This window comes from Typopeltis vanoorti, chromosome 4 (genome assembly GCF_054136105.1).
Source record: "Typopeltis vanoorti isolate ZY-2024b chromosome 4, IOZ_Tvanoo_1.0, whole genome shotgun sequence".
NCBI classification, from domain to species: domain Eukaryota; kingdom Metazoa; phylum Arthropoda; class Arachnida; order Uropygi; family Thelyphonidae; genus Typopeltis; species Typopeltis vanoorti.
The window spans coordinates 25,276,820-25,290,159 of NC_143552.1; the positions used below are offsets into that span (position 1 = coordinate 25,276,820).

At 35.5% G+C, this 13,340-nt stretch overlaps 1 protein-coding gene across 2 annotated transcripts in view; it reads left to right on the forward strand.

Annotated features, from left to right (window-relative positions):
- LOC150107170 (uncharacterized) overlaps positions 1 to 12,193 on the forward strand; it is a 305,950-nt gene extending 293,757 nt beyond the window's left edge. For both annotated transcript variants that reach the window (XM_090391700.1, XM_090391701.1), the window contains exon 4: positions 10,244 to 12,193. In XM_090391700.1, the coding sequence (XP_090247826.1) occupies positions 10,244 to 12,088 (1,845 nt within the window). In that variant the 3' untranslated portion in view covers positions 12,089 to 12,193. The remainder of the gene's footprint in view (positions 1 to 10,243) is intronic.
- The last annotated feature ends 1,147 nt before the right edge of the window (positions 12,194 to 13,340 follow it).

Consider the following 13,340-nt stretch of genomic DNA (forward strand, 5'->3'; position numbering starts at 1 on the left):
CTGATATGCTGGAATTGTAGGCATGGGAAAATGGATGTCAGTAAATGTAAAGTCGTGCACTTTGGCATCATCAGCTATTTTCTGATGATGCAAAGATAGGTAGGTAGGGTAATCAGGAATGCTACTGATATGTAGTATTTGCAAAATGATTTGAATAGCCTGGAATTGTGGGCATGGGAAAATGGATGTTAGGTCAATATCAGTAAATGTAGTCATGCATTTTGACAATGATTGGATATTCAGTGCCATATTACACTGTGGGATTATGCTAGAGAAATTGATGAGGCTATGGATCTTGGAGTTTCAGTAGATATTAAGTTGAAGTTCAGGAGCCATGTAACAAAGATTGCAAATACAACTCAAAAGATAATTGCAATGCTGAAACGAACATTCGCATGTAAAGGATATCATTTTGCCTCTTTACAAGGCATTAATAATACCTCACTTGGACTATTGTGCGCAGGTCTGGTCTCCTGGTTTCCATTGTGATTTTGATATAGTGGTATCATGATTGTGGAATACTAATTATGAAGACAGATTGAGAATTTGACTGCAGACACTAGTAAACAGGAGAAAGGAGTGATATGATTGAGACTTACAAAGTTCTGAAAAGGTCATACAGGATTTCAGTTGATGGAACTTGGGGATAGGACAAGAGGGCATCCTTGGAGCTGAGAACGAATGCCACTAAGAAGGGGGTGAGAGCTAGATTTTTCTCTCATAGGGTGGTGTGTGATTGGAATGGATTGCATTGGATGTTGTGAATGCAAGCAGTGTGAATGAATTCCCAAATGATAGCTGATTTGTGTAGTATGTGGCCTTCCTCGTGCCACATACTTGTGGCCTTCTTTGATAAGTCCCTGACTTACCGGAGTCTCTCTTAATAATAATACTTTGCACATTGTTCTGTTTCCTTTTTCTTGTCTGTTATAGATCAACTCACAGTATCCAGAATTCAACATTTTGACCAGGAGTTCTGAATAATGCCATGTAGTTATGTAAAACTTTCATGCCTTCATATTTGAGCATTTCAAGTTAAACATTAAGTGGTGTAGATGTCAAGTTGTGTGTAGAATAGGGCCCTCTGCAATGAGTCCTTGGAGGTGCTTCCACATTTCAGATTGATGTACTCTGGATTGCTTAACTGATTTAATCTTTCAAACTAATTACTCCTCCACACATCAAGAATATCTTCAATTTTTATGTCATCTTTATGACGTGCATTCCTTTTACATACTTTTTTCTTTAATTTCCAAGTTTCTTCTGCCCTGAAAATGTTTTTTTATCTTCATATTTATTTTTTGTATTCTTGCCAAAGTGTTCCTGTTACTTCTATTTACAAGGGTGGTCTGAAAAGTTCTCAGCCTAACAATGAAAAAACAAATTTATAACTTCAACATAATTTCACTTAAGACTAATACATATTCCAGCAATGCTCCAGCACCATTATCCGCTTCCATGAAGTGGTTCATGGTAAGATCTGAAAAATATCCCTCTACAGTTGCAATCACCTCTTGATTTGAAGAAAAACTCTGACCAGTGAGGAAGAGTTTTATTTTGGGAAGAGATAGAAGTCAGAGGGAGCCAAATCTGGGGATTAGGGCAGATGTTCCAACAATTCATAGTGAAGATCCCTTAATTTTTCCATTGCCAAAACACCTTTGTGAGCAGGTGCACTGTAATGAAGAAAGATGATTTTTTTTCTTTTGCAAACCGGGTCTTTTCGTACGAATTTTTTTTGTCTAGTCTGGTTAAAAGATCTGAATAATATTCCCCGGTTATTGTTTTACACCTTTCAAGATGATTAATAAACAAAATGCCTTTAGCATCCCAAAACACCGGTGCCATGACCTTTCTTTTGATGGAACCGACTTTGCCTTCTTTGGCACTGAACAACCAGAGCTTCTGTCCACTGTTTTGACTGCTCTTTGGATTCTGGTGTATAATGGAGAATCCAAGTTTCATCCATAGTAATAAATCGATGCACAAAATCAGTTTTATTCTTGTTGAAACGCTCCCAGCATTGTTCAGAGATTTTCATGCAAGTGTGTTTTTGATCTGCTGCAAGCAAGCACGACACCCATCTTGCACAAAGCTTTTTCATTTGTAATTCTTCATGCAAAATATATCCTACACATTCTTTTAAAATGCCTATAGTCGCAGCGATCCAATACCATATTGTGCACGTGATCAATGATTTCTGGTGTTGTTACACTTTTTGGACGTCCTTCACGCAGCTCATCTTCAAGGCTGGTACAGCCACGTTTAAACTTGGCAGTCCATTTCTTAATTGTCAGAAATGAAGAAGAAGAGTGCCCACAAACTTTTATGAACTTTGAGTGAATTTCTTTTGGCATTAAACCTTCTTTTCCAATTTTATAAGCGCACAATACTCAATTTTATCCATTTCAAGGGATACATACAACACTTTTGCTTCAGACAGCTGTGTAAAACAAACTACTTGACAGAATGACTTGTAATTTCACATGGATGCATATGACAGATCTACCAGCCTAGAAAAAAAAAATCTTGCCAATAGTGTTGTCATGTATGGTCCAAGCTGAGAACTTTTCAGACCACCCTCGTAGCTACTTTTACAAGTAGCTCTTACACTTTTCTCTGTATTTTCTCAGACTATTTGCTGACTTATTAGCCAGGAGCCTTTGATAGTCTTTCTTCTTTTCAAAGACTACTTCTTTAACTTCTTAAGTCTGTAATGAAGTTTGAATTTTTCTATACTTGAAAGCATCTTCACTACACATCTACCTGACTGAAACAATGAATGTTTTAGTCAGGAAAAAAGTGGTAGTGGTTTTAAAGCAGTATGGTGTGAAGTGGAGGTTGATAGAATGAGATATTTGGTGGGGTGTTGCTACACGCCAGGGAACGTGTAGAGTGGAGAAAAAGAAATGTATAGGCAACTCTGTTTACTGAACAAGTGAAGGGTGATCATTATGAGAGACTTCAGTTACGTCAATATTGATTAGAATGAAGAGATAGCATCAGGGAATAAAGAGAATGAATTTCTTGAGTTCTTAAGGGACAGCAATCTTAGGCAATATGTAATGGAGGGCATATGAGGATTAAGTATCTTAGATCTGGTTATATCATCAGAGGATATAAATGGAGTGTTTAATTTTTGGTTGGGGAGAGTGACTATGAAGTGATCACCAGGGTTGTTGCCAGACATGAGAACCTCTATAAATAGAAGCTTAGAACTGGGAGCTATAACTTGGAAAGAGGAATTGGAATGAGACAGGTGCTGCATGGACATTGATCAAAAGCTATTTAGCAGCAGCAATGCTTGAGTGTATTCCAGAGGTGAAATGACTAAATAAGTAGGAGAAAAATGGATGAATGAAGAAATAAGCGTGAAACCTGAAAGAAGAAAGCATTGTGGAGGCAACACAAGATGAATGTTGGTAATGATCAGTTGCATGAAGAGTACAAAGAGCAGGCCAGGAATGTAACCTGGTTGGTAGACAGCAGAAGAAATTAGCCTATCAAGCTAAAAAGAAAAAAAAAAAATCCTAGTGAGTTCTTTTGATATGTGACAAGTAGAAGAAGAGGATGATGCTGGTTGATAACACTGCAAATTGGTAACCAATGTGGAGGATCTAGTTGAAGTAATTCAATCATCAGTTTATCAGGTGTGTTTCAGTGGTTCTCACCCTTTGTGAGACTGTGGCCCTGTAAATTCTTTTCTTATAAGATGAGGGCCCGGTTACAAACTAACATTGTAACTCACCATAGAAGTCAGCTGAGCAGGGGAAGCAGCAGAAGGATGTCAACTTGTCGGCAAAACACTTATCACATACACATGCCAAAATATTTATATATGCAAAGTATGAAATTTAATAAATAAAAATGTACGAATCTCTCAATTCTAAACACTAGTTCCAACACTAATTAATATTTTGAATTTAAAAATGCAGCACTTTAACACAGTAATTATGAGTTATTCAAAACGTTAAACTTAGTTTATTTTATTACAACTGAGTTTTTGAAGGTTTTAGTTAAGCTAGTGAGACTTTTGTTGATGTTTTCTGTCCGTTAGCTTATTAATTCTGGAATGAATTGAAGTGGTAGCCAAATGGAGAAATTCAGAAAGTTGCAGGTGGTTCCTCTGTTTCAATTTAAGCATAGTCATGGTAGAAAATGCAGTTTCACAAAGATATGTGGTGGAAAAATAAAGGAGAAATTTCATTGCTATTTCATGTAAATTTGGATATTCATATTTCATTCTTATCCAGAATTTTGAATTATTCATAGAATTAAAAGTACTTTCCCATCCTTTGTCCAGTGATAATTCAATAAGTTGAAGGGTTTCTTCATGGGAAAGTGCTGTCTCTTTGTGTTCAACAAAGGGGTTCACAATCCACATATTTTGCCTCCTTGGAATCCTCATGTTCGGGATAATACTTTTCAAATAACAACATCTTCAAGTGGGCTGGAATAATATCTGAAACTGAATTCTGTGAATAGAAATCATCTGCTTCCATTGGTAGAGCCTCTGCTACTAATGGCTCAGTTAAGTTTGAGCGTGGTTGGAAGGGGCCCAATCGTTCGATGCTGTTGGCACACTCTCCCTCGATGAGTCTTTGGACTCCCTGGAGGTGTAAAATAATAATAATATAATCTGAGCATGACTGAAACATTTCGTTATTTCTTTCTGCGATCATATTAAGCCAGAATTTCAGTTTCTTTTTGAATGATTCAATCTTGTTCCAAGCATTAAATATCGTTGTATCTGGACCTTGAAGTTTTAAATTCAACTTGTTTATGTAAGAAAATATGTCGCTGAGATATGCCAGCCTGGCTACCCATTTTTTATCCTGGAAATAATTGTACAGGTTACTTGTCTTATCAGTTTGAAACAGCTCAACTTCCTTTTGAGTTCATATAACCTTTTGAGAACTTTACCGTGGGACAGCCAACAAACTTCTGAATGGAAAAGAATGATGCTTTTAACAGTCATGTATTTAAAGAACTGTTTTTTATATAATTAATAATTTTAACAGATTGAGACAGGACTTCCTTAAGCTCAGGTGCCATTTTTTTTTGGAGGCCAGGTTTTGCCTATGAATGTAGCAATGTGTTGACAATAAGTTATTGCCAGCCATATCCTTAATTTTAGTGACTAAACCTGAATTTCTAAATGTAAGACAGGCAGCGCAATTTTTCCATTTGAGACCTCGCTCTTCAGTGAAACCATTTATAAAACTTTGAAAATTTCACTGCTGGTAGTATGCATAGGTAATTCAGAAACACTTAAAATGTCTTCCTTCATGTCACTTTCATCATGATCAATATATTGTACATACATAAGTAAAATGCTGTTGTTCTGAATATCTGTAGATTCTTCCAGTTGTAATGCAAACACTTTCGATTTTTTCAATGAGTTTCGTTTCTGTATGTTCTGCCATATCAGATATCCACCTTTCAACTTTATCATTCAACAATAGGATGTCTTTCATTTTACTTGCACAGACTGGCCTAATAATTCATTACAAGCAGCAATCGAAGGCGGCTTAATGAGTTCTTCGCCAATGGAATACGGTTTTTTACATTTAGCTATCTGTAATGATATTAAATAGGATGCCGTTAGAAGTGAAGTGTCAGTGGTTGAAACTTGGGAAATAATATTCTTTTCTATTTTAAGTCCATCTCTTTTATGCATAAAGAACTTAATGGGTTTGTTGACTAGATCGGAATGTGTTGTGTTGAGATGTCGGATAAGTCGTGACGATGGTTTCATAGCTTAATTTCCCAGAACAGTAGCACAAATGACACATTGAGGTCATGGCAATTGGTCAGTGTCAAGGCTTTGTATGAAACCAAATTTTAAATAGCTGTCCATGTACTTACAAGTGAATGCAGACTTTTTTCTTCTGTGTGCTGGTAGTTTTCCCCTCCTTTTGTACATCCAGGAGATTGCTCTGTAGGCTTGTGGTGGAGATTCACTATATGTTGTGCCACAAACACCTTCAATACGAGATTTCTTAACACCAAAATTAAACAAAGTTCCTTGTTTTTTATTCATATTAAAATTTAAATCTGTAGCATATTACTTTAAAAAAAAGCATGGCACTTGGGTTTCGAAACAAGCACTTACACACTGCAATGCGAGCTCGTGAAGAAACAGTATTCAGTATTACTAGATTTGAGAACCGGATATAGACTGCCTTGATCTTCATTTTCAGTGAAAAAATTTTCTTTATGCTTCCTTGCTGATTGTCACTGATATTTGCAACACAGATGTTATTTCGTTCAGTTTTGAGAACAGAGGATATGCCACTCGTTGTAATCGGACTGCAGGCAATTTTTACGACTGGTCATAAACAGCAGTATTCCGTTTCCTGAATGTTGAAAGATTTCGATGTCTGAAAATTCCCGATAATTCATGAATACTTCCATGTTTTAAAATATGTGGCTTGGTCACTGACATTTGCTACACAGATGTTATTTAGGCATTCTGGATCTGAGCTTTTCGACACATTCATGAATATTATTCTCCTCAGAATATTTCCACTATAAAATATTTATTCATGGAAAATGTTAGAAAAAACTAAAATGACAAATTCCAGGAGAACTTCTTGCAGCCTGGTATAATTGATGCCAGGTACCGGGCTGAGGTCTGGCAGTTGAAAAACACTGGTGTATTTCATCCTCATGAAGGCAACATCATGAGAAGCTGAAGTGTAGAGGGTATGGCAGAGGAGAGACTGATGGTGAATGAGTAGGAAGTATATAAAGTGACAAATGCTTGATGAATACCAATTTAATTTAGCCAAATATAAGGATTTGAATTTTAGAATAAACAGATAGAAGTCTGCATACTTTATTGGTAGCACCATACTTGAAGTGGAGGAGGAGGAGGAAAAGAATCCTGGTGTGAAGAATAGAAATTTGAAGTTCAAGGAACATATTACAAATGTGATGAAAACAATGAGGAATGCTACAATTCTAAGGACATTGACCGGCAGAGATAAGGATATGGCGGTTCTACTGCATAATGCTGCAATCCGATCACATCACATCTGGACTACTGTGTTCTCAGATATTATCAGCTCGATTTGGAGGGGATAAAGAAACTTTAGAGGGGGTACAAAGACAGGTAACAAAAATGATTTCAGGACAGCAGAAGACAAGTAAAGAATGTCGCAATTCTAAGAATATTGACCATCAGAGATAAGGATATGACAGTTCTACTGTATAAGGCTGCAATTAGATCACGTCTGGGCAGCTGTTTGTTTATTTCAGATCTTACCATTTGAATTTGGAGGAGATGAAGAAACTTTAGAGAAGGTACAAAGACAGTAGCAAAAATTATTTCAGGACTGAAGAATACTTAAGTTAAGATGACAATGAAGATATGTAATTTGCATAGTGTTGAAAGTAAAGACAAAGGGATGATATGATCAAGACATAAATGTCTTGATCATATCAATTAAATGTTGTGAGGCATTTACCAACTGGACACTCGGCAGATATTTTAAATTGCGACACAAGGCGGATGATGATTTCAGGAAGTACACAAAGTAAGGGTGAGTAAGAGATTTTTTTTTTTTCTTTTCATGGGAGCATTAGGTGCATGCAATGCATTGCCTGAGAGATAAGAGAGTGGTATGAGTGCAAACTGAGTAACTTTAAGGAGTGGTATAATATAGACCATGCATGGGCAACCTTTCCTAGTTCGGGGGCTAAATTATCATCCTGTCTCCGAGTCAAGGGCCAGACCAAATTATTAAATAAAATAAATTAATATTAAATGAATTAAAACAAGTTGCCACTTCATATTTCATTTATTTATAATATAATGCTTTGGTATAAAGCTCTACATAAATTTTATAATATAATGAACGACATAACAATTTAATGTGAAGATTGGCCTTGTACTTCAACTATGAGACTATCAATATTGACATTAATATTACTTAAGGATAATCGCATAGAATTTTCAAGGTTTTCTTCCATTTTTCTTGTCCGAATTTTTGATTTATTGTATTTCATCCTCGAAAAAAAACTGTTCACACATATATGTGCTGCCAAAAAGACAAATGATTTTTCTTGAAAAGGCGAGTATAAATTTGTATATTTTTCTTTCACCAAATAAAATTTATAAAAATCTGTCAAAGCAATGTTGTTAAATTGTGATTTTAGCACTAAATCAGCCTGAAGCTCAATAAGTTCCATCTGTAAGTTTTCTGGCACATTATTTACATCAGCATCCATCGGACGAGCAAATATAGCGAATGTGGAGTCTTTGTTTTTGAAGTCGGCAAACCTTGTATCGAATTGCTCTATTAGTGCCTTCAGTTCATCTCCATAACAATTATAAGGGATATTTTTATGAGTTGCTAGAGTAGGAAAATGATAATTTTTTAGCTCTTATCTGACTTTCCAACAATCTTAGTTTATTACAAAAAGCTTTGACATGTCCATGCAGTTCATGAACCAGTTGTCTTTGTTTTTGCAATTTAAGATTCAGTTCGTTTAGGTATCTGGTGACATCTACAAGGAATGCTAAATCACACACCCACTCATCATCTTTTACTTGGTTAATCATGTTTCCTTTTATGTCCATAAAATCTGCAATGTCTTGTCTCAGATCATAAAATCGTTTTAACATTTTACCTTTACTCAACCACCTCACTTCACAATAATGAGACACATCTTTATAATCCGAAAATAGGTCTGCCAAATACTCCTTAAATTGGCGGTGATTAACTGCACTTGACTTAATAAAGTTAATATTAGCTACTACAACTTTCATAACATTTGTGAATTTAATCGATTTTGCACACAGATTTTGTTGATGGATAATGCAGTGAAAATGTGTTAAATTTTCCGGATGGATCTGTAGTTGTATTGCTCTTTCATGAACTATTCCAATAAATTCCTTCTGTGCACCAACCATTGCAGGGGCTCCATCAGTGCATATGCCAGATAGTGAACTCCATTTAAGCCCAAATCTCTCGAAGACTGTATTGACTGTTTCAAATATATCTTCACCGATAGTTGTTCCTTTTAACGGCCGAAGCGCCAATAATTCTTCTGTGATGTTGAAATCCGCATCAACTCCTCGAATAAATATTGCTAGTTGTGCTGTATTGGAGGCATCGGTGCTGTCATCCAAAGCAATTGAAAATGCTTCCAATCTAGCAATCTTCTCTTTTAAACTTTTTTTGATATCATCAGCCATAATTTCTATCCGTCGGATAACAGTACGTCTCGACAAACGAATATTCTCTAAGTCTTTTTTCTTTTCAGGACATATTATACTGGCAACATCCAGCAGACATTCTTTGATAAATTCTGCTTTACCAAATGACTTAGAATGCTTAGTGATTTTTTCGCTTACCACAAAGTTGGCTTTGAAAATGCTGTGATGCTGCATTCTTTGCTTGTTGAACATCCAAGTTTTTGTAGTTGTCCATGAATTTTTCGGTGATCCCATGTCTCGAAGTAAAGTGTCTCTTCAAGTTGTTTTCTTTGTTGACGGATACGGATTTGTTGCACAGCAAACATACAGGCAAACCTTTATTCAGAATAAAATAATAATCCTCCGTCCAGTTGTCTTGAAATTGACGATTCTCTGCATCTACTTTTCTTTTTTTTTTTGCAATAACCCCTGACATTGTCCCAAGTTTATAAGCGATATTCAGAACTGTCAAACAAAACTGTCTTCTACACCGCAGGCACTGAACAGAACACATCAATGCATGCACCGAACAGAACATAACATCAATGCAGGCACTGAACAAAGCACAACACCAACACAAGTACCGAACTGACACATTGTAACACATTCACACACGCCACTGTTCAAAGTGAGAAAGAGACCTTGGTGGAGAAAACATAGTATGTTTTGCGCAAGTCATATGATGTTGGCTTAATGTGAGTTAGTAGAACACCATGTTTTCTCCCACCATGAATCAGACAAACTTTGCTGAAATAGATTAGGGCCGGATCCGGCCTGCAGACTGCCCATATGTGATATAGACCCTGTGGCATCTAAAGTAGATCTCCCATGATGAGTCTTGCAACTCCTATAGTTTCTAAATAATAATAAAATCAGATTATTTTTAATAAACACAATTTTAGCTTGAGGTAGAAAAATAAACAATTTTCCATAAAATTTGGACCTGAATTATGGTACTTTTACATTTCATGAATTGACAATTTTTGAAGAAAGAATTTTTTTTTTTTACTAAACTTCTCTTTTCTCTTTAACATACAGGATCCAGTTGTCCTTCATTACTGGGACACGACAGATTCCAATAACTGTTGCTTACAGACTACTGAAAATCCTGCATATGGTTTATCATCTGTATATAGTGGTCAGTTAAATGATGGTGGCAGCATGGATCATCAAGAGAAAGTGCATATTTCAAACTCTTGCACCATCCCTTTAAAAGATATGGAAACTAGTGGGGTTTTAAAAGATTACAGAGAAAACAGTTCTCTGTTATCAAGCCAAATGACTAATATGCTAAAAGCAAAACAATGTAATTCAGTGAAAGAAAGAAGCCAGGATGAGTCATTAAGAATAAATAAAGAAATTACTTTTGAAAAGAAACGTGTAGCAACACCTGTCAAACATCTTGACTTTGCTGTTCACCACAGATATATGAACAATTATATGTTCACAAAATATACAACAAAAAAACCTCCGGAAATGTTTTTTGGGCAAACCGATCAAGATGAATTAGGAAAACCATGCTATAATACTGAATTCAGTATACTTCCTCCAAATAAAGAACTTCTGGATGAACCAAAACTTAACTATACTTCACATATGTGGAAAGTTGTGAAATTTAAACATAAAAATATAGATAAATGTAAAAGTGAAGTGGAGGCGAGCAGTAAAGAAAACCACCAAACAACCATCATTCTCCAAGGCTCTGATAATCAGAATTATCTAGAACCAGTGACTGACAACTGTATCATAGAACCTATAAATCCTTCCACTGAAGAAATCATGAACGTTAAATCACTTTCTACATTGACTAATGAAAAGATGACAAACAAACCCATTCAGTTTAATTTAAAAGACAATAATGAAATTTCTCACTATCAGCACGAATGTGGTTCTGATGCTACTAAAACTAAAGACAACCAGTTTTCTCTAGAAGCAAATCAAACACATACTGGTGAAGAATATCATTTGCCATCTTTAGAGAGTCTGCCTAATCAAAATGGCAAAACAGAAGACAGTATCCAGGAATGGCTGAATAGCATTAGTGAATGGGTAGGGAGTCATTCTTGGTTGAAAGAACAGTGCACATCTGTAGACAAAGATTCGATGGAAGAATGCAATAATGTTGGTAACAATTTCACAATTTCCACAGAAAATATTGAAAATAACAATCAACATTTACCATATATTATTAATGATGCTAAATGTAAGTTAAGTGATGAACATGATGTTTCTATAGATAAGCAGACAAACAGCAAGCAGATGAATAACAGAGGCATAACTGGAAATCATATGTTATCTTTAAATGTTGATGATATTCTCTCACAAGCATCCATGGAGCTTCCTGCTAATGTTCCAATGGTGGTGATGCAGTGTTCACGTCTTCACTCACGTGCTACAAATAATCCGCCATTTCAGCAAAGTTCATTGCCAATGGGAACTCTGGTAACAGCACTTTATAAAGAAAACGAATGGCTTTTTGTTAGGACTCCACATGGCATTGAAGGTTTCATTGGACAGTCAAGCTGTGTACCCATTGGAACATTGATCAATGAACCCTTAGCACCAAAGAGACCATGGGAGCCTTGTGAATTTCCGATTCCTTCTGTAAATTTCAAAAACAATGACTTGCAAAAATGTGCAACATGGTCTTCAAAATCATATTCTAGAAGCTGTACAGGATCTTGTATCAACTCAGCAAAAATGAAAATATTTTGCAGAGAAAAATGTATACGAAATGACAATCCACTTAGTACTTTAGATTCAATAAAAACTGCTAAAACTGTGACAGATATCTTAAGGGGGTCTCCCGAAACAAAAATTACAGAACATTATAGTGACTGCAGTATTTATGATAAAACATTAAAGGAATATGATGAATTCTAAGTCAATAAACATAATTCATTAACATATCTACTGTAAAATCAACACGAATTTTTCAACAGAAGAGAATGTCATTCTGTTATGAAATAATAAAAAATGGATGAAACAAAGGCAAGTGGAAAAATGCTGATATGTCTGTTGAATGAGTTCAATGAAAAAATATATTATCACATGAAACATTTATAGAAACCTTTTTTTTTAATATGATGTATGTGTGTGTGTGTGTGTATTGGGAGAGTTCAGGAACACGCTTCACTTTTTTTATTTTCCATAGTATGCACTACTCCAACAAGTGAGGGTAGTGAATGAATAAAATTACTTCTTGTGATTATATTTTCAGATAAATAGTAAATTAAAAATGTAGTCATTATGCTCACTATTAATTACAATTTTTTAAATATGCATTGGAGTGCATATATGCTAACAACAGTAGCAAATATTATGAAAATTATAATACTATTCAAATTAAAGAATTATTCTGTGCAATGAGCACAGATAAACTTGACAAGTATTGAAACAGAGCTACCATATGCTAAAATAATGGCTGCTTGTAACATCTGAAATAGTCCACATGATAACAAGTAAAAAGAAAAATCAGCTGAATGTTTAAAATAAGGAACGATGTTGAATCATTAAAGGCAATGAAAGGGAAAGGTTATACGAGCAAATATAAACTTTAGATGAGGTAAGATAAATAAATTTATTAACTACAAATAAAAGCAATATAAATAACTTTTGTAGATAATTTGCTACAAGTAAGTTTCCATGAATAATAAATAACCAGGTCTCAACCCTAGATGTTTATAATTATTATTATTAACATCTGACCTCCATAGAGTCAGAGATTCATTGTGGGAGGTACACACCATTGCACACAGTACTCATCCAGCCGTGCCTTAAACTGATTCAATGTGTCTGCATTTACCGCCCACTCAGACGATGAATTCCGCTCACCAGCCACTCTCCATGCAAAGAACCTGCTCCTCACACCTTCCTTATACAGTTTCCAGTGATGGACTCTTGTTCTATTTCCCTCCCCCTCCCCCATGTAAAATCTTTTCCATGTCAACCTGATAACAATCCCTGACTAGCTTATATACCTCAATCATATCCCCCTCCCTTCCTCCTATTTACAAGGCTATGCACTATACATTCTCTCAATCTGTCATCGTACTGCAGATTCCAAAGACCACTAACAGCCTTTTGAATCTTCTTTGGAACCTTTCCAACATATTCTCATCACCATGAAATCCCA